We start from the raw sequence: 22,956 nt of genomic DNA on the forward strand, positions 1-22,956 counted from the left end.
AGAAGCAAGGCATCTGTAAATACATTTTTGATGGACTAACAAATGAAGGTTTTCGTCAAGCTCCTTCGTAATGACATTGTAGGCGGTCAGAATGTGATCGATTTTTCTCTATGCTGCTATCTGGTAGTTTCGTAATTATATCAAAGTGCTTGAGACCATTACATGCTTGTCTTTTGTGTGGATCAGTGTTTTTCCAACCCATCAGAGTGGCTATTTGCGTATGTGCAGTGCAAGTTATTATCTGTCCTTAACATTAGTTACTTTCTTTGTTAATCTACCGCTTTCATACTTTGCACCAAAGCCCTGTTAACTGGAATGGGAAATGATAGGTGATGTGATATGTTGTGCCTCTTACAGGAATGGTGAACTACAGTGAGGTCTCTGGGTACCCACTCATCCAGCATTGGAGGCTGAGGTCTGTCCTGTACCATGTCAAACTGAACCAGTGGGTTCTCTCTCAAGGTAACTATAACACGTCATTAAAGGGTTCTATTTTTGGTTCTAGTCATTCATGGTTCTAATCAGGGTTCTAGTCAAGGATTCTATTAATTCATGGTTCTATTCATCTTGTATGCAGTGGGTTACATGCACACTTGAACAGTGGACATCAAGTAAAAATGTGGCACATGCTTAAGAGGCAAAAAGGGAAATTTTGGTCATGGAAACTAAGCCTGAAGCCTGGAGTTTCAGGCATTCCACATTTGCATCACTGAGCCGTGGTTTAGAACAGCCTCCCTTTATGGTCTGATAAGCTGTCATCATCCACATAGCTTTGTATCTGAGCAAAAAGATTTTGACAGGCCCTGCCATGAAAACTTCACAAAATAAGATTGTGGATAGGTATTTAGTGAGGCACTACTTCTTAGAAGGGCTCTCTCTCTCTACTGTTGACAGTACTTTGCTGTAGAGCTTCTTGACGTTCTTGATTATCTTATTTTTTGGCCTCTTTTGGCATTTTTATTTATTTATTTTTCGGAGTGGCTGCGGATCCAACTTTTCCAGATCTTTCCTCCCGACAACTGAAGGTCCCGACGCCTCTGTGCACGTGCAGGACCCTCCAGTTGTGCAACAGGTTGCCTAGTGGTTAGGACATTGGGTCAGTAACCAAAAGGTTGCTAGTTCAAATCCCCAAGGTGAAAAATCTGTTGAAGTGCCCTTTTGCAAGGCACTTAACCCTAATTGCTCCAGGGTCGCCATTGATAATGGCTGACCCTGGCTGTGACCACACTCTCCAAAGGTTTCTCAGGGGGAATTAATAATACACACTTGTACATGTGTGAAATAGGACAAATATATGCATCCACCATCCACTCCACTCATAGAGAACATGGCAACTCTGGTGAATGGTGCTTGTTTAATAACATTTGATCAAAACTGAGTCGATGTCTGCAAGATCATATAATGATAGTATTCTACATAATTGAACCGAATATATAGCATAGTATAACGTTACTGTAAGACAAAAAACACTACCTCATTTCCTATGAGATTTTTGTATTATTGTGCGAATGGTCGTATTTTGTGGCCAAAACTCAACAGCGCACGCCACTAGGCAAAATATGTGCTTTGATTGAAACTAAACACACATAGCCTATGCTACAGTTTGTTAACACCATCTCTAAAATTTGCTCACTGTACATAATTCAAAACAACACTGTTGATCAACAACCATTTGATCTCAATCAGTTTCATGGGGACATGGATTTAGATCATCTTGAGTTATAGGATACAGTTTCGAAGTAGCCTTTAACTCAAGAAGATCTAAATGCATATCCCCATGAAACTGGTTGAGATCAAATGGTTCGTATGCAGATACTGCATGGACATTTCACCGGTAAAATGAATGATTGACTGTGAGCAATGTGAAGGGAGGTTCTCTACGAGTAGAGCAGATAATGTGCTCAAAGTAGAGAATCCCGCACATGTGCAGAAGCCCCAGGACCCTCAGCCACTGGGAGGTGGCGTCCAGAAAAGTCAGCTCCGCAGCATCTGCCTTTTTATATTTCTACCATATTGTGTTACTTTGGCATCTGAACAGCCCACATCAGCAATCAAAAAAGTTTTTATATGAATGTGTCATGAGTTTGAATAGTTTATTTGGGCTTGAATGATTTTGTGATTTGTTTGTTTTCTTTTTGGATGCCATAACTTGCATTATTTGTTTTGTTTACTGTATCTATAATTTATGTATCCGTAAGCATTTTGTGTTTAATTCGCCACACTAATATTACATATATAGATGTACCATTACTAATGCATTTCAGATAAGAGCGCTCTGCCTTTAAACATGACCACGGCCTTTAGAATTCTATTTCCTCATTGTTATTACTTGTAGAAGTTCAGCAGCTGTCTTTTTATTTATTTTTTTACCGATTTTTACACCTGATAGGAAAGCACAATCTTTCATAAGGACTGTTTTGTGTCCGTCATCTCTTTTGCTTCATAATGTAAGAGTAGCATGTTGTCAGTGGTAGGATGTTAATGCTAGGGCTCTCCAATGATAATGGAACAGTTGAAGAGCTATACATGTTGTTTAGTGTTTTCCCAAAGAAATAAAAACGCCAGCAAGAGTAAATATTTTACAATGACTCCGCTCTGAGGATTTTATGAAGGCTCAATTCAAGACTTAAAGAAAGCCTGAAGTTTACACATGGCACTTTAATCATAGTCTGTGCACTGTCACAATAACATAGGGAGTCATAGCTCATCATTTCACAAACTTGAGCTTTCATTAGGATGTTTACCTAAAACTGTTTACCTACATACATATTTTCTCATTTAAATTGAAATGCAGCATAAGTGTATAGAATGCTTATGGATTTTATTCTATAATACTGGCAGGTGTTTCTTACTTACTTTTGACCTAAAAACTAACAAACAATTATCTTCATAGACAAACTGATTTATTCTGAGTATGGAATGTAAAAATAAATACTATCATACATAGAAATATTTGTGATTTTTCCTGTGTCAGGTTTATGTCTGTTTCATTGCTTTTCAACGTTCATTTAGCTTTTTTACACAAGGCATGAACTGTGTTGCTATGGATTTGTCAGTAGCCTATCCTTTGCTAACTCCCTCTATGTGTTTCCTAACAGCTTTCAGCTCTGCCATCCACTCCCTGGACGGTGCCACACTCCGCAGTGATTTCGTCTCCATCCTCAGGGATTTTGGTAATCACTTTGTACAAGAGGCAGTGTACGGCTTCGAGGAGGCCTGCACTATCTGGTACCCCAACAAGCAGGTCCAGAGACAGCTGTGGCTGGAGTACCAGGACATCAGCAAAGGTAAGACCTCTAATTGATTGGAGATACTGTACTTAAAGATACAGTAAAATTGAATAAACTCCTGGAGGGAAGCCATTGATGGTTCATGTTCCAACAATGTTCTTGACATTCAGTGAGAGTGGACAAAGGTAGGCCTTCTGCCTTCTAAAGACAGTGGAAACACACAAATCAAATGAATTTTATTTGTCACATGCGCCGAATACAACAGGTGTAGACCTTACCGTGAAATGCTTACTTACGAGCTCTTAACCAACAATGGAGTTTTAAGAAAATAAGAGTTAAGAAAATATATACTAAATAAAAGTAAGTAAAAAAAGTAAAACAATAAAATAACAATAACAAGGCTATATACAGGGGGTACCGGTACCGAGTCAATGTGTGGGGGTACAGGTTAGTCGAGGTAATTGAGGTAATATGTACATGTAGGTAGAGGTAAAGTGACTATGCATAGATAATACACAGCAAGAAGCAGCAGTGTAAAAAAAATGCTAATAGTCCGGGTAGCCATTTGATTAATTGTTCAGCAGTCTTATGGCTTGGGGGTAGAAGCTGTTAAGGAGCCATTTGGACCTAGACTTGGCGGTCTGGTATCACTTACCGTGCGGGAGCAGAGAGAACAGTCTATGACTTGGGTGGCTGGAGTCTTGTTTGGGCCTTCCTCTGACACAGCCTAGTATAGAGGTCCTGGATGGCAGGAAGCTTGGCCCCAGTGATGTACATTTACATTTTACATTTTAGTAATTTAGCAGACGCTCTTATCCAGAGCGACTTACAGTTAGTGAGTGCATACATTTTTCATACTGGGCAGTACGCACTACTAGGGCTGTGGCGGTCATGAAATTTCATCAGCCGGTGATTGTCAAGCAAATAACTGTCGGTCTCACGGTAATTGACGGCTCCCGAGTGGCGCAGTGGTCTAAGGCACTGCATCTCAGTGCTAGAGGCGTCACTACAGACCCTGGTTCGATCCCGGGTTGTATCACATCTGGCCGTGATAGGGGGTCCCATAGGGCGGTGCACTATTGGCCCAGCGTCATCCAGGTTAGGAGAGGTTTTGGCCGGGGTAGGCCGTCATTGTAAATAACAATTTGTTCTAGTTAAATAAAGGATAAATTAAAAACGTATTTAAAAAATTGACCGTTAATTAACATAAACACATTTGGCTTCCAAACATAGCCTACAAGCCACTGATGCTGACCTTTGGAACATCTACATTTAAAAAAGTAGAATAAATCCATGTAATATAGCCTACACCATCATAATACATCCATTATTTATTTTAGACGGGTCTAAAGAAGCATTATATGAAGAAAATGTAGTCTATTTCAGAAGAACAGAATAGCATACTCTGAGTTGTCCTTATGTTAGGTCCTGATCTGGCTATGCCAAATGGCTGGGGGCTAGACTAGTTCATTAGGCAGACAAGATTTGCTTAGAATTCCGTGGCATTATTTTATATTATTTTATAGTATGAAGAATACAATTGAACAAAGCTGAATAAAATAGAAAGGATATTTTCTCCAAACGATTTGAGGGAGTGCACACATGTGGCTATTCTGTGTTGAGCGGTTAACAAAGAAATATGTACTCCTATATGCTTAATTTAGCGTTATTAATGTAACTTTAGTTGTTCTACAAACGTTGGGCTATATGTTTAGATTTTTAATACATTGTAAGGCTGCATGATGCAACTCTAATGATGATTTGGAAAAAGTCGCTTGAAAGGCATGAGCTCTGCTTTGTTTTTTTGTGCAGGCTATACACACTTCGTCAGTCTCCCATTCACAATTTGAGAAGCACTTGATAATGCCTCGAATTTCCCAGCGGCATCCCCTTTGTGTGGCCATAATGCACCCTAAATAAATCCATACCTTTTGCAGCCCTTCTCCCTAAATGCTGCCTGCTCCGAAGCACCTCTCATCTCACTCACATGGCTCTCCATCACGTGATCGGGTCTTTCTCACAGGCTACAAGTGAAGACAGACACATCAGGGATGCAACTGCGCGCGTCCTTATCCAATTCCTAGGTGCATATAGAAGATATTGGAAGAACTGTCCACATTTACTTTTCGTCAGCCAACAAGATGAGTAGGCCTAACTAACAGCAAAAGCAATAGCCTATGTCAATCTACTATCCCCCATAGTACAAAAGTTGACCTATTCTGTTCTGTGCGAGAAATAAATATTCCAAACATATTCTGGGACAGTTGTGGGATGTGATAGATCCCAAATTAATAGAACCACTAGCATCCACCCAAAAATGTACGCAATAAGACTGACGCAACAGATCAGAACATTTACCTTAAAATGTTGATAAACTATTAGGCTATTTCTTCACATTATAAGCACAGCAATGAGCACTCGGCAGTAGGCTTTAAGCGCGAATGTTCCATTAGCGGGAAAACACCATTATCAAAAGTGACCACAAATGTGATTATGCATGTAATGCTTTTATTATAAAGGTGCATTTTTATGGTGAAAATTATCTTCCCCAAACTTGAAACTCACTCGCTGCTTATGTATGCCAGTTAGGCTCTACACCCCTTGTAAAGCGGATTAATGTGCTTCATTCAGTTATTTGGCCACTTTAGTTGTAATACAAACCTTATAGGCCTATGGGCTAAGCTACATGAGGTGTGTGACTATGATTCGAAAAAGTCGCAAAAAAAAGCCATTGTTTCTTGTTTCACAAGTGATAATATATAATTCACAAGTGTTAGGCTAATATTGTCACCCATCAGACTATTCTTGATTTAATCTTGTCTTTACATATACTAAATAATATATGTGTGAAATTTGTTTTGATTTAGAATGGACCATTATCATGCACCTGTATCGAAACAGGGGCAGGGGGAAAAAATACATGTCATCTATGCATTTAAATAGGGAATGGAGGACACTTTTCCCCGTGGTTTATTTTCATGCCGGCAATGTAGGCTATACTCCTGTTGTAAATATAAGCAATGTGCTTAATATTAGGAAAATTGACAAATAAATATAGTAGGTCTAGCCTATAGAAAGCTGATCCTCCTCTTTTCAGTAGAGGGCATCACTCTGTTTTCTCGTGCAATTGCATAGCCTATTGAAATGTTACGCAACATGAGCTCATGGGCTCTCATGAAGTGCTTGATTCGATTTTCGAACACATTTGCATTGATGTCAGAGTGATTAGAGGGACAATAGAGTGCTGAGTACCAGGCAGTTAGCAAGTTTGATAGGCTACTAATGACCATTAGCAGCATCAGAGCTTGGAGAAGCCTAATTACCGTGACTAAACGGTCACGTCAACAGCCGTCCGCACTACCCTCTGTAGCGCCTTACGGTCGGATGCCGAGCAGTTGCCATACCAAGCGGTCGTGCAACCGGTCAGGATGCTCTCGATGGTGCAGCTGTAGAACCTTTTGAGGATCTGAGGACCCATGCCAAATCTTTTCAGTCTCCTGAGGGGGAATAGGCGTTGTCGTGCCCTCTTCACAACTGTCTTGGTGTGTTTGAACCATGATAGTTTGTTGGTGATGTGGACACCAAGGAACTTGAAGCACTCGACCCGCTCCACTACAGCCCCGTCGATGTGAATGGGGGCGTGTTCGGCTCTCCTTTTCCTGTGGTCCACGATCAGCTCCTTTGTCTTGCTCACGTTGATGGGGAGGTTGTTGTCCTGGCACCACACTGCCAGGTCTCTGACCTCTTCCCTATAGGCTGTCTCATCGTTGTCGGTGATCAGGCCTACTACCGTTGTGTCGTCAGCAAACTTAATGATGGTGTTGGAGTCGTGCTTGGCTACGAACAGGGTACAGGAGGGGACTAAGCACGCACCCCTGAGGGGCCCCTGTGTTGAGGATCAGCGTGGCAGATGTGTTGTTGCTTACCCTTACCACCTGGGGGCGGCCCGTCAAGGTAGTCCAGGATCCAGTTGCAGAGGAAGGTGTTTAGTCCCAGTGTCCTTAGCACTATGGTGTTGAACGCTGAGCAGTAGTCACTGAACAGCATTCTCACGTAGGTGTTCCTTTTGTCCCGGTCGGAAAGGGCAGTGTTGAGTGCAATTGAGATTTCGTCATCTGTGGATCTGTTGGGGCGGTATTGCGGTGGGTCTAGGGTTTCCGGGATGATGGTGATGATGTGAGCCATGACATGCCTTTCAAAGCACTTCATGGCTACAGACGTGAGTGCTATGGGGCGGTAGTCATTTAGGCAGGTTACCTTGGTGTTCTTGGGCACAGGGACTATAGTGGTCTGCTTGAAACATGTAGGTATTACAGACTCGGTCAGGGAGAGGTTGAAAATGCCAGTGAAGACACTTGCCAGTTGGTCCATGCATGCTCTGAGTACACGTCCTGGTAATCCATCTGGCCCTGTGGCTTTGTGAATGTTGACCTGTTTAAAGGTCTTACTCACATCGGCTACGGAGAACGAGATCACACAGTCGTCCAGAACAGCTGGTGCTCTCATACATGCTTCAGTGTTGCTTGCCTCGAAGCGAGCATAAAAGGCATTTAGCCCATCTGGTAGGCTCGCGCCACTGGGCAGCTCGCTGTCACCGGGTTTGCCTTTGTAGTCTGTAATAGTTTGCAAGCCCTGCCACATCCGACGAGTGTCAGAGCCGGTGTAGTAGGATTAAATCTTTGTCCTGTATTGACACATTGCCTGTTTGATGGTTTGTCTGGGGGCATAGCGGGATTTCTTATAAGCGTGTCCCGCTCCTTGAAAGCGGCAGCTCTAGCCTTTAGCTCAGTGTGGATGTTGCCTGTAATCCATGGCTTCTGGTTGGTATATGTACGTACGGTCACTGTGGGGACGCACTTATTGATGAAGCCGGTGACTGAGGTGGTATACTCCTCAATGCCATCGAATGAATACCGGAACATATTCCTGTCTGTGCTAGCAAAACAGTCCTGTAGCTTAGCATATGCGTCATCTGACCACTTCTGTATTGAGCGAGTCACTGGTACTTCCTGCTTTAGTTTTTGCTTGTAAGCAGGAATCAGGAGGATAGAATTATGGTCATATTTTTTTCGCCTCTGGTTGTACATGTGACATGCTGGTAGAAATGAGGTAAACAGATTTAAGTTTGCCTGCATTAAAGTCCCCGGCCCCTAAGAGCGCTGCTTCTGGATGAGCATTTTCTTGTTTGCTTATGGCCTTATACAGCTCGTTGAGTGCGGTCTTAGTGCCAGCATCGGTTTGTCGGGGTAAATGGACGGCTACGAAAAATATAGATGAAAACTTTTTGTTAGATAGTGTGGTCTACAGCTTATCATGAGGTACTCTACCTCAGGCGAGCAAAATCTCAATACTTCCTTAATATTAGAGATCGCTCACCAGCTGTTATTGACAAATAGACACAGACCACCACCCCTTGTCTTACCGGCAGTAGCTGTTCTGTCATGCCGATGCACGGAAAACCCAGCCAACTGTATATTATCCATGTCGTTGTTCAGCCACGACTCGGTGAAACATAAGATATTACAGTGTTTAATGTCCCGTTTGTAGGATCGTCTCGAACGGAACTCATCCAGTTTATTCTCCAGTGATTGCACGTTGGCCAATAGGACGGATGGTAGAGGCCGGTTACCCACTTGCCGACAAATTCTCACAAGGCACCTGGGTCTGCGGCCCCAACATAATTTACATGAAATGTAGTAATTTGAAGAAATGTTATTTTATGTATGAGTCATTTCCTTTCAGACCTGTTGAAAAATAATCAAAAATCACAACACAACTCTCAAAGGAGGGTTTGACCTTTCCATGGAGGTGGATAGAATGCACGTGTCACGATCGTCGTAATAAGTGGACCAAGGCGCAGCGTGATATGCGTACATCTTTTAATGCGTACTTTGCACAATACAACAAAACAACAAAACGAAACGTGAAGTCCTCGGTCATACAACACAAACCTAAACGGAACAAGATCCCACAAATGACAAGTGCACAACAGGCTGCCTAAGTATGGTTCCCAATCAGAGACAACAAGACACAGCTGCCTCCGATTGGGAACCACCCCGGCCAACACAGAAATACACGATCTAGAAAAGAACACATAGAAAACAAAACATAGACACTACACGTAGAAACTAACACCCTGGCTCAACATATAAGAGTCCCCAGAGCCAGGGCGTGACAGTACCTCCCTCCAAAGGTGCGGACTGCGACCGCACCAACTAAACCCAACAGGGGAGGGGCCGGGTGGGCATTCCGCCTCGGATGCGGATCCGGGCGTGACCACCACTCTCTAACTACCCCCCCGTAGCGCCCCTGGTCTGGTCTGGCCCCGCTGGCTGGAGCTGGACTGGACATCGGTGGAGTGGATTGCTTAGGCTCCGGTGTGGAGCAGCTGACCGGTAACTGACCAGGCACCGGTGAAACAGGCACGGGCTGTGCCGGACTGACGACGCGCACCACTGGCTTGGTGCGGGGAGCAGGAATGGGCCGGACCGGGCTGACGACGCGCACCACTGGCTTGGTGCGGGGAGCAGGAACGGGCCGGACCGGGCTGACGACGCGCACCACAGGCTTGGTGCGGGGAGCAGGAACAGGCCGGACCAGGCTGGCGATGCGCACCACTGGCTTGGTGCGGGGAGCAGGAACAGGCCGGACCGGGCTGGCGACGCGCACCACTGGCTTGGTGCGGGGAGCAGGAACAGGCCGGACCGGGCTGGCGATGTGCACCACTGGCTTGGTGCGAGGGACAGGAACAGGCCGGGCCGGGCTGGCGACGCGCACCACAGGCTTGGTGCGAGGGGCAGGAACAGGCCGGGCCGGACTGGGAACACGCACCACTAACTTAGTGCGGGGAGCAGGAACGGGTTGGGCCGTACTGGGAACACGCACCACTAACTTAGTGCGGGGAGCAGGAACGGGTCGGGCCGGACTGGGAACACGCACCACTAACTTAGTGCGGGGAGCGGAACGGGTCGGGCCGGACTGGGAACACGCACCACTAACTTAGTGCGGGGAGCAGGAACGGGTTGGGCCGTACTGGAAAAACGCACCACTAACTTAGTGCGGGGAGCAGGAACGGGTCGGGCCGGACTGGGAACACGCACCACTAACTTAGTGCGGGAGCGGAAACGGGTCGGGCCGGACTGGGAACACGCACCACTAACTTAGTGCGGGGAGCAGGAACGGGTCGGGCCGTACTGGGAACACGCACCACTAACTTAGTGCGGGGAGCAGGAACGGGTCGGGCCGGACTGGGAACACGCACCACTAACTTAGTGCGGGGAGCGGGAACGGGTCGGGCCGGACTGGGAACACGCACCACTAACTTAGTGCGGGGAGCAGGAACGGGTTGGGCCGTACTGGGAACACGCACCACTAACTTAGTGCGGGAATCAGGAACGGGCCGGACCGGACTGGTGACACACACCACTTGCTTGGTGCGAGGAGCGGGACTGGGTTTCCTCATAAACCTCCGCTCCCTCTGCTGCCTACTCAGTTCCTCTCGCCGTGCCTCCACACTCTCCTTCTCCCTCCTGACCAATGGCCCCCGTAACCTGGTGGCCTCCTAGTCCACAAACTCGCCCTGTAGCTGCCTCCAGCAGCCCCGTCGTCCATGCCGTGTGCCCCCCCCAAAACATTTCTTGGGGTTGCCTCTCGCCTGTCCGACGACGACACTGTTGGCGCCGTACCTCCTCTCTCGCCAGGGCTTTAACTTTAGCCCATGGCCCTTTGCCCGCGAACATGTCCTCCCAGGACCACCATTGGCCCACCTGGGCCATCGCCAACCTCTCCAGCTCCTTACCCGGCGTTTGCTCCTGCACACGCTGCTTGGTCCTTGTATGGTGGGATCTTCTGTCACGCTCGTCGTAATGAGTGGACCAAGGCGCAGCGTGAAATGCGTACATATTTTATTGAGTACTATTAACAATAACAAAACAACAAAACGAAACGTGAAGTCCTTGGTCATAAACACAAACCTACACGAACAAGATCCCACAAAAGAGAAGTGCACAACAGGCTGCCTAAGTATGGTTCCCAATCAGAGACAACAAGACACAGCTGCCTCCGATTGGGAACCACCCCGGCCAACACAGAAACACACGATCTAGAAAAGAACACATAGAAAACAAAACATAGACACTACACATATAAACTAACACCCTGGCTCAACATATAAGAGTCCCCAGAGCCAGGGCGTGACAGCATGGATGCATTGAGTCACAGCAATTAGTTACTATAGTTATTCATAACCCATTATTCTGTAGAAACAAATGCAAGCTGTCAGTGTTAACTGCATGAAATTGTGATTTCAGTTAGAATTCCTTTTCCTGAAATGCTACTCTTTCAGCAATCCATATTTTTACCTGTAGTTGTTTTCCCACCAAGACAAAGCCAGATAGTTAATGACCCCTCTTTCCCCAGTGTTTCAGTCCAGTAACTTCACCACCATTGTTTCCTTTGGTTGAATCGACCGCTTTGCCTTCCTCCCAAGGACATTGCCTCACCATTTACAGAATGTTACCACTTCTGACAGATGGCTTTAAATGACTGAGTTTTCCACCCGCATGAAAACTCCATTATTCTTCATTTTCTCACTCTGTGACACCGCTACAGACACTATTACGCGATTAGATACAAAAGGCAATGTTTTTTTGTTTTTTTACTGCCATTTTGTGAATTCGCTTTACACAGAACGATGTTGGTTCTTCTAGAGCAGGGAGAATGGAACTATGGTACTGTATGAACATTTTGATTCATAGGCCTAACTTCTAAAAAGAGACTTCTTAAAAATCATAATTTTTCGTTGCAAAATTACAGAATGTTAAAATTCAAGTAGTCTCTGCCTCCATAAAAGTCCTGCACTTTTGGTGGGAGTAATGTGCTCACTGGAGACTATGGTGATCCATGTTCTAGCCTTTGCTCCAAATATCAGAGTGCCTCTGGATTTGGCGTGAGTCTGCTAATAATTGTTGCATGTTTTGGGAGTTCTGTCAGCAGACATAATAAGACTTGTTTATATGTGGCAATGTATGAGAAGTTATGGCCAAGTAATGACCCACTTGCAGTGAAATCTTTTGATAAAACATTCATGAAAAGCTGGTCCAAAGTGTTCGTATTAGGTTTTAGCTTAATTTAATTTAAAAAACAATTTCAAAATGTAAAATAACTTTTTTTAAACACTCTATAGGCTATGTTTGAGTAAATCATGTATTGAAATTATCATTTTTGAATTAACTTCCTGTAGGTGTGAATGCTTGAAAATCCAAAACACAGGCACATTATCATTAGATTATACATAATAAGCCAACCATAGTTAATAATGAGCTTTGAACTATATGCATTTTTCAAACAGTGAAGGATATCATATTCAATCCTCATGATTAATGATATCATTTTAGATGGATATAATATAATGAACAGATAGAAACAAGATAAGCACTGTCTACTGTATGAGAAATAACCTAGAACCTCAACCTATGAGAAACTAAACATAAAGACAGTGAAGTAGCGTGCCTGAAAGCACCTGAACATCAACTACAGTACTTCTGAATAATGACCTCCATTAAACCCAGGGTCTATCTGTTTTAAAAGGCTACTGACCTTTGTCATTTTGAATTAGATCACCTGCTGTCTGGCTCAAATCTGTGCTTTCACCCAAAGACTAGTGTCAGGGTCATTATGTAATGTCAAGCCGAGGCTCTGATTAACACAGACACCAAACTGGAGAAACAGTCCTTATTTATTCCATATATAAAGCAACTCAGCCATTAAAACAGTGCTGTATTATTCTACTCAGACAGTGTGAGGATCAGAGGTTGAGGAATAGAGAAATGTATGGAGTTGAAAGAGTACGGAGTTGACACAGTACAGAGTTGACTGATTAGGGAGGTGACTGTCACTGCACCACCTGCACTGCTATCCGCCCACAACCCTCCAAATATCTACCACTTATCCAGGATGTTTTCTCTCTCCTGCTCTCCTGGTCCCCCATGTCGCACATGCTCTGGCAGGCAGGTCAGAGGGTAACGGCTAAGCGTGGCCCATGTGTCTCTGCAGGCTCTGCAGCCTGAGGCAAGAGCAGGAAGGAGGGTAGTGATGAGAAGAGGATGCTATGGGTGCTCCCCATAGTATTGCATGTACGGTGGAAAGAGAACGTGGGCCTCAGTCCGTCCTACCTCTTCTGGCCTCTCTCTGTCAGGTGCAGTGTGGGGTTGGTGTGAGTTGGTGTGCAGGCATCTTGCAGAGCAGACAGGGTGATGAATGTGCGCTGCATGCTCAGTGGCAAGACAATTAGCGAGAGCGTGAAGCAGATGTCTTCGACTTCGAGCTTGATGTCTTCAGATGGTTTGTAGCAGATGAAGACAGAGCTAATCTCACTTGTCAAATATAAATAGCTTGCACATTGCGAGAAAACTTAGAAGAGGGTAAACAAAGTCTGACGCTTGCCGCTACAGTCTTTGACGATTCACTTAATGTATGTACTTTTTGAAGGAAATTCTGTACTGTGCACAGTTGAATATGATAAGCAAGTGATGGCTTGAAAGAGTGCCAAAGGCTACATGAAACAAGCCTTGAATAGCCTCTTCCCTCTGAGTAGTAAATGGATGTGATAAGCACACACACACACACACACACATACACACACACACACACACAGGCACACAGGCACACACATACACACACACACACAGACAGACACACAGACACACACACACAGTTTAATGTCAAGCCTAGGCTATGTGAGGCACAATTTCCTTGCTCAGCAGAAAAACAATCTAAGGCTGTAATATCTCCATAAGAGCAGGGGCCTAAAATATTTGAATACCATTTTGAGTCAGCCAGTTTGAATCATAATCCCAAGAGGCCCTTCCAATCCCCCCTGCTGCACTCTCATCGAAACCCAGACACAAAACAAGATCCCATCCATTATGTATTGTAATTGCCCAAACCCAGTCTGTTTTAATCCTGGTTAACATGATCCGTTTCATCAGCCTCTACCCTCGGCTTAAGAGAAGTTAAACCCCAAATCCCACTTTAAATTGAAGTGTTCAAGGTCATCCCCTTGACTATTAATTTAAAATGTTGATTCCAACAGGAGAGTTTCTGGCAACCCCCAATTTTCCTGTTTTTTTTTTTAGTCCTACAGAGCAGAGGAGTGGGTTGTGGGTTTTTGGACTGGACATCAGTTTAGGATTTCTGCCCTGGCTGTCTTGAGGTAATTCAGAGTAATGTGTGTCTCTGCTTGTCCTTCAGCTGAAGGGCACTACCTCTCAACACCCTCTGGACTTTGAGTTAACATAGATGAGCAAATAGGAGATTTGTCCTTCACACTGCCTTTTGGTGGCCTTTAGACTTAAGAATTTATGACTCCTTTTTTTCTCCCATTCACTGTATTACACTTTTTGCCACTGGGTAATTCATCAGATCAAATCATTGAAGTTTGCCATTTCAATGTTATACAGCTCAATCAAAATGGAAGCATTGGACTGGTTGTTGAATACATTCATTATAAGTCTTGGAACTAAATCATGTTGAATAACGTGTGTAGGCTAAGTGCTTTTTCCTAATAATACGAGATAACTGGAGAACACAATGTTTTTGCACTTAATTAATAATTGATTAAATGTCAAAGCCTGTGTCTGGGTGTAGGGAATGCTAGCTTAAATTTATTTCATTTTTGAAAGATAGCATGAGTTTTATAGAGCTTTACTCAACTTACACTGTGTTGCTATGTGATATAATGAGGCCGTATGACAAAAAAATAATTCCCACTGAGCTTTCAGAGGTTTGTTGGTGAGAAATATCTACTGGAATGTCTTAGTGGTAAATTCATCACGTTCACAACACCTTCAGAACTGTAAATGCATTGCTTTGTAATCTTCCCACACTGCTTGAGTCCCTTTTAATTATGATCAAGGCACATCACTTATTATTGTATTTTTGCTATGAGGAGCTATGGGACGGTGTTGTGCATATTAATCAGACTAAGGTTGTATCCCAAATGGTACCCTATTCCCTACATAGTGCTCTACTTTTGGCCAGTGTCCAGCCAAAAGTAGTACACTATGTAGTGAATATGGTACCATTTGGGATTCAGTCTTAGACTAGGTTTTATCGTTCATGAACAATCAAATGACAGACCAATCCAAATCCCTTAAGCGTTAAACAAAGAAGCCGGGATTACTAAGTAATTTGCACAGAAAAATAGCAACTATAATAAGAAACTTTATATGTGCATGTCATTGTGCATTTAGTAACAGTTGTAAGGAACAAATCCCCTTGAAGATATTATATTGCCTGGGCAAATAATATAGTGATGTAGGCATAACCAAAATGCTGAATTATCCCCAGTACTTGCAACTGGTATTTATTTAAAAAATAACACATGATACTGTGTTGAGTACTGTAAATAGGATTTCAGCATAGTCTTAGAGTAATAGCAGCCAAAGTTATTTGACGTAGCTCTATTGCACCTATTGGTAGTGTAGGTGCATTATATCAATCAACCATCACCAGGCAATTGCTGGTTATAGTTGATTGCTTCCTAGTCATAGTTAAATGTGTTAGAATGTAATTTCACAGCATTTCCAATCCACTTCGCATAATGTAGTATATTTTTGCTGCTTTGGTAATCAATGCTTGCTGTTTCATATTGCGAATGGGGATCATACACTTAACTGTTTTAATTAGAAGTAAATCTCATGGAAGGATGTCATGCTATATAAGTCAAATAATACATAGAGTACAATATTCTGCAGCACATCAAATCAATGGAGGAGGAAATGGAAAAATGTAGAAACGTCTTTAGAAGGAATATTAGTCATGTGGAAATGTCTTGGACATGCCTTGTTTACTGATAATGGTGTGTGTGTGTGTGTGTGTGTGTATGTGTGTGTATGTACACCTGTGTGTATGCGTGTGTGTATGCCTGCTTGCTTCCGTGCATGTGTGTTTTGGTGTGGAGAGCAGCTAGTTCCTTTGAACTGGTCTGGTGCCCCAGCAAATGAAGAGTGATGAGAGCACTGCTAGAGGCTTTTCATCAAGGCCACTAGCACTTTGAGCAACGTGTTATCAACACAATCCAGGGCTTTGATTGGCTGACACTGATCTATGAGCTGTGGGTTTAGCTGCTCATCGTGTATGGATTTCTTTCTCCCTTTGGTGTCTTGAGGCAAAAAGAGAGAGAGGGGATATAAATACATGATTTCACATATATTAAAATGTTGCATTAAAGCACAGTCATGCATCAAATATATGAGCCATTTAATAGTGAATCTTATCTCATTAGCCGGGAGATTCCTTTGAAAATACACTTTAATGTAAAAGTTTATGGATTCATTTTAACTGTGCCAGTGAGTCCAACACACTTTTGTGCTTCTTCAACAAAGTCATTGAGAATAATATTCTACTTCTTGCATACTGCATTATTGACCATTATTGACATAAAAGACAGTATAAGCTTCCTGTCCTAGGGGTATAAGTGTGTCTGCTTCCTCAAACAGACCCCGGGTCAATCCAGAATGCTACAAACTGCAAAGCTTCAAACATAGCCCCTCTGTGAGAAGTGACGTGGATTTTCAAATAGCTCAAGCATGCCGAAGTGATTCCTATGCGTCTCTGTGTGTGAAGTAGCAACAGTATCAGGCACCCACTCTTAATCCTGTTTTGTCAGAAAAACCATGGGGTTTGTCAGGTCAGGCCATACATATGAAATATATTCAAACATGTTCAAAATACTGTCATAAATAGAAAAATATCCTGTAAATTATTTGTACATTTACTCAGTAATGCCTGGTGTTTAAATGAAACAACTGAAATGGCTGATTGCAGGGTGTCGTCATTATTTCCTGAGGATAAAACTGCTGCAGATTCAGAATGTGTCCAATTTTCCTGTTGTCTTACAACATATTTCCACCACGCTGAACATTTACAGTAATTTGATCATAATAAACAGAGCTGATTTGACTCTCCTGTCTGAGTTGGGCTACCTAATGAGGGCAGGAAAAACACTGGCTCTTCTTTCAGGGTGAAATGCTTACCAAAAAATAGAAGACAAGATAAATCTAGACACATTTTTCCTGCCTGAGATTTCCTCCCCCTTGTTTGGCGATGTTGTGCAGCATAATTGCCCTCTACAGGCCTATTTGACCACTGCATGCTTTGCCATTGAGAGGAAGGGGGAAACTGCTTACTCACACAGTTTGCCTATGCCAAGGATAAATGGCTTGAGAAGGCATAGCATAGTCTCTTTTGCTCCTTTTAATGAATTCTAAATTGATGAAAAGAGAAATTAACCGTGTTTGCTAACAGAGATGGGGCTTTGTCTTTGTGGTTTCTTCTCTGTCAAATGATCCCTAAGAACGAGGAGAAGCTTTAGACTTTAAGCAGCAATCTTAAGGAGCAGCAGCTCTCCTCCTCTCCTCTCAAGGTGTCCTATCTTCACAACAGAAGCTCTTGAGAGTCATAATCCAGCTTGGATATGGGCCATCATCATGCCTTCCATTATTGATCAATAGATGTGGGTCTTTCTATAAACTAGGGTACCAGTGATGATTTCCTACACTGTACAACTTGTTACAGCTGTTGATAAATCATTGATAATAATCTGCGAAGGATTTACTTCAGACACCCGACAAGGCCCAAATCCCTGTCATTCGCATGAAGAAGAGACGGAGATATCGGGGACGTAGGTCGGGGTGCGTTGCAAGGATCCGACGGCGAGTGGGTAATCTGCCTCTACCATCAGTCCTATTAGCCAACGTACAATCATTGGATAATAAAATGGATGAGCTCCGATCAAGAATATCCTACCAATGGGATATTAATAAGTGTAATATCTTGTGTTTCACCGAGTCGTGGCTGAACGACGACATGGATAACATACAGCTGGCTGGGTTTTCGGTGCATCAGCAAGATAGAACAGCTGCATCCGGTAAGACAAGGGTAAGACAAGAGGTGGCGGTCTGTGTATATTTGTAAATAACAGCTGGTGCACGAAAGTCTCAAGGTTTTGCTCACCTGAGGTAGAGTATCTCATATAAGCTGTAGACCACACTATTTACCAAGAGAGTTTTCATCCATATTTTTCGTAGCTGTCTATTTACCACCACAAACCGATGCTGGCACTAAGACTGCACTCAACGAGCTGTATAAGGCCATAAGCAAACAAGAAAATGCTCAACCAGAGGCGGCGCTCCTAGTGGCCGGGGACTTTAATGCAGGGAAACTTAAATCTGTTTGACCTCATTTCTACCAGCGTGTTAAATATGCAACCAGAGGAAAATAAACTCTAGACCACCTTTACTCCACACACAGAGACGCGTACAAAGTTCTCCCTCGCCCTCCATTTGGCAAATCTGACCATAATTATATCCTCCTGATTCCAGTTTACAAGCAAAAACTAAAGCAGGAAGTACCAGTGACTCGCTCAATACGGAAGTGGTCAGATGATGCAGATGCTAAGCTGCAGGACAGTTTTGCTAGCACAGACTGGAATATGTTCCGGGATTCTTCCAATGGCATTGAGGAGTACACCACATCAGTTCCTGGCTTCATCAATAAGTGCATCGATGACGTCGTCCCCACAGTGACTGTACGTACATACCCCAACCAGAAGCCATGGATTACAGGCAACATCTGCACTGAGCTAAAGGGTAGAGCTCCCGCTAAAGGGTAGGAGCGGGACTCTAACCCGGACACTTATAAGAAATCCCGCTATGCCCTCTGACGAACCATCAAACAGGCAAAGCGCCAATACAAGACTAAGATTGAATCGTACTACACCGGTTCCGATGCTCGTCGGATGTGGCAGGGCTTGCAAACTATTACGGACTACAAATGAAGCACAGCCGCGAGATCCACAGTGACACGAGCCTATCAGACGAGCTAAATTACTTCTACGCTCGCTTCGAGGCAAGCAACACTGAAGCATGCATGAGAGCATCAGTAGTTCCGGACGACTGTGTGATCACGCTCTCAGTAGCTGATGTGAGTAAGACCTTTAAACAGGTCAACATTCACAAAGCCACAGGGCCAGACGGATTACCAGGATGTGTACTCCGAGCATGTGCTGACCAACTGGCAAGTGTTTTCACTGACATTTTCAACCTGTCCCTGACTGAGTCTGTAATACCAACATGTTTCAAGCAGACCACTATAGTCCCTGTGCCCAAGAACATTAAGGTAACCTGCCTAAATGACTACCGACCCGTATGGATCTGACGGCGAGTGGGTAATCTTCCACCATTTCCTGCCTGTGAGTCAAAGTGCTTTGAAAGGCTGGTCATGGCTCACATCAACACCATTATCCCAGAAACCCTAGACCCACTCCAATTTGCATACCGCCCCAACAGATCCACAGATGATGCAATCTCTATTGCACTCCACACTGCCCTTTCCCACCTGGACAAAACGAACACCTATGTGAGAATGTTATTCATTGACTACAGCTCAGCGTTCAACACCATAGTGCCCTCAAAGCTCATCACTAAGCTATGGATCCTGGGACTAAACATCTCCCTCTGCAACTGGATCCTGGACTTCCTGACGGGCCGCCCCCAGGTGGTTAGGGTAGGTAACAACACATCTGCCACGCTGATCCTCATCACGGGGGCCCCTCAGGGGTGCGTGTTCAGTCCCCTCCTGTACTCCAAGACAGTCATGAAGAGGGCACGACAAAGCCTATTCCCCCTCATGAGACTGAAAACATTTGGCATGGGTCCTCAGATACTCAACAAGTTCTACAGCTGCACCATCGAGAGCATCCTGACTGGTTGCATCACCGCCTGGTATGGTAACTGCTCGGCCTCCGACCACAAGGCACTACAGAGGGTAGTGTGTACGGCCCAGTACATCACTGGGGCCAAGCTTGCTGCCATCCAGGACCTCTATACCAGGCGGTGTCAGAGGAAGGCCCTACAAATTGCCAAAGACTCCAGCCACCCTAGTCATAGACAGTTCTCTCTGCTACCACACGGCAAGCGGTACCAGAGCACCAAGTCTAGGTCCAAAAGGCTTCTTAACAGCTTCTACCCCCAAGCCATAAGACTCCTGAACAGCTAATCAAATGGCTACCCTGACTATTTGCATTGTGTCTCCTTATGTTACATGGTGAATACAGTTTTCATGGGCACACAAATCCAAAATAATAAATGCAATTGAAAATTGGAATGCTTCTAACTGAAAGAGTCACCTTACTTTGATACTTAAAACCTAAATTGATACTGTCATTAACGTGGTTCTTCAATAATTATGCATAATACTTGTTGGATGTGCATTTGGTGTCAAGCTGTTTAATTACGGCGTGATATTTTCACACATCATCATCTGATCCAGAAAGGACAAACAGCTGTTGTGATAGCGCATGAAATGCAACAACCGCCCAAGTGCTGGAAAAAAGGTGTTCGCGAGGAATGTCCAGAATATTTTGGTGACAGTTGTGCCTGGATTCAAGTTGGATCTAATATCCCTAGCGAATTGAGGTTGATCATCTGTTGTTGTCTGCTTGATTTACAATAGGGTCTCGTTCGATTTAACAGAGAAAGCATCAAGGTAATGAGTTCATATCTTCATATGTTTTTGTGCCTCGGATTGTCTACTGTGTGCAATTGTGTAGGATAGACTAGGATAGGACCCAATTGTCATACTTTAGTAAAAGTAAAGATACCTTAATAGAAAATGAAAGAGAAAGTCACCCAGTAAAATACTACTTGAGTAAAAGTCTAAAAGTATTTGGTTTTAAATATACTTGAGTATCAAAAATACATGTAATTGCTAAAATTTACCTAAGTATTAAACGTATAAATCATTTCAAATTCCTTATATTAAGCAAACCAGATCTTTTTTGTTGTTGTTATTACGGAGACCCAGGGGCACGCTCCAACACTCAGACATACCCAACACTCTTCCTATTAATTATTCTGTGTATAATGACGACAAATTACATAGCCTAGTGGGCATATTCACAATATGATCTGGTAATGAAATAACAAGACAAATACATTTTTTTTCTCCATGTTACACCTGCAATTTTAAACAATACAACGGCTTGAAGTAGCCTACTTGAATTTGGAGCTCAGAAATTCAGCTACTAGAATAAGCCTACCTTTGAATATCTGACATTTCCTCAATTTGGTGCTTGAAAAGTCTTTGTAGTTATTGTAGCCAATTTATAAGTTCTCCTGCTCCCTTATAATTATCCGTCATTTCATTTTTTATCTGTTTATGTGAGAGATGTGGCAACTTTCGTTTGTTTCTCTCTGCTTCAACTGAAGGGTGTTGCGCTACTCTGTTGCGGTAAAACCAGGTGGCGGTTATTATGAGGACGACAACATCTAATGTTGGCTTCAACTTGGCTTTCCATACAAATCCTTCCATTAAAAAAGGAATCTGGTTTTTGGTTACTTTCTCATTATAAAAATAGCGATGGTGAGATTAATGTTACCACTATTCATGGTTTTATTATGTGTGCCTGCGTCGGCCACATAGGCTACAGAAAAATTGCCATGCATGCATTCAATCTATTTAGTCAGGCAACGTCCACATTATTCTCACATATTTTATAATGTGATAATAATTTGAATATCAAGGCCTAAAAAATGTATAATTCTTAAAGTGGTAATGGCCTACTTTTACTTTTACACTTTTTGCATGCTTTTTGGGGGGAGGGGTTCTATATTAGGCCCAAATATGTACAATTATATAAATTATACAATTGTATAACATTGAGGTCCTTGAAAATCCCAATTAAGTGCTTGAAAAAGTCCCTGAAAGTCCTTGAATTTGACTTGCCAATGTCTGTATGAACCCTCCAATGTCTGTATGTATAGTCCTAGGCCTATGTTGTTGTGTATGTGGAGTTATGGGCCAATTTGCATATATTGATACTGCATAAAGATCATTTTTATTTTTGTTTCAAACCATTTTGAAATGTTTATCCCGGCCCCATTATTTATAGAAAGACCCATATGTTATTATTAATTAATAAATCATTTTCATTTGACTATGCTTCCTTGAACATTTCTTAGAATATAAAACCAGTGCACACAAGGAACCTTAGAAGCCCTCTTACCAAAGCATGTGTGCTCTAAGGATTCTATGTAGGCTCTAAGAATTCCTCTCTCTCTCTCTCTCTCTCTCTCTCTCTCAGGCGAGGCATCTCTCAGTATGTTTAAATATCCTTAAAAAATATATCCCCTCCTGATGCTTAACACTGTTAACAGGCCTCCATATTTGGACTGTGAGCTGAGAGAAGTAGGGTACAGTACTGTATATGCCACAAATACTGTTTGATCACAAGCTTGTCATTGACTCACGCTCATATGATGACACATGTATTGACATGTATGATGATATCTGTATTATACCTATGCTAAAACTGAGCCATTGACTTTTCTGTTCATATTCTTATCTTTTCTTATTTCTTATTGTTGTTGATTGTTGAGAAGGAACATGCAAGTAAGCATTTCGTTGGACGGTGTATACCATTTGTATCCTGTACATACAACTAATAAAACTTGAAACATGCATTTCCATTTCCTGTGTATGATCTTTGGCAGCTCTCTGAGACTGTGTGGTGTGATGTCACTGATGTGTCAAGGCTTCTGGCAGTGCCAGCTGAGTTCGTTACATATTGTGACTCGTGGCAGTGTACACATAGTCCTAATATAGTATGTCAACATTGACTTTGACAGAGTAGCAGCTGTCAACTGTGACAGAGAAGACATCTGTG

General features: G+C 43.2%; 1 protein-coding gene across 9 annotated transcripts in view; it reads left to right on the forward strand.

Moving 5' to 3' along the window:
* Nucleotides 1-22,956, forward strand: part of LOC121535208 (astrotactin-1) — a 304,191-nt gene that overhangs the window by 165,687 nt on the left and 115,548 nt on the right. For all 9 annotated transcript variants that reach the window (XM_041842034.1, XM_041842037.1, XM_041842035.1 and 6 more), the window contains 2 exons: nt 358-462; nt 3,099-3,287. In XM_041842034.1, the coding sequence (XP_041697968.1) occupies nt 358-462; nt 3,099-3,287 (294 nt within the window). The remainder of the gene's footprint in view (nt 1-357; nt 463-3,098; nt 3,288-22,956) is intronic.

Source organism: Coregonus clupeaformis, chromosome 21 (genome assembly GCF_020615455.1).
Source record: "Coregonus clupeaformis isolate EN_2021a chromosome 21, ASM2061545v1, whole genome shotgun sequence".
Taxonomy (NCBI): domain Eukaryota; kingdom Metazoa; phylum Chordata; class Actinopteri; order Salmoniformes; family Salmonidae; genus Coregonus; species Coregonus clupeaformis.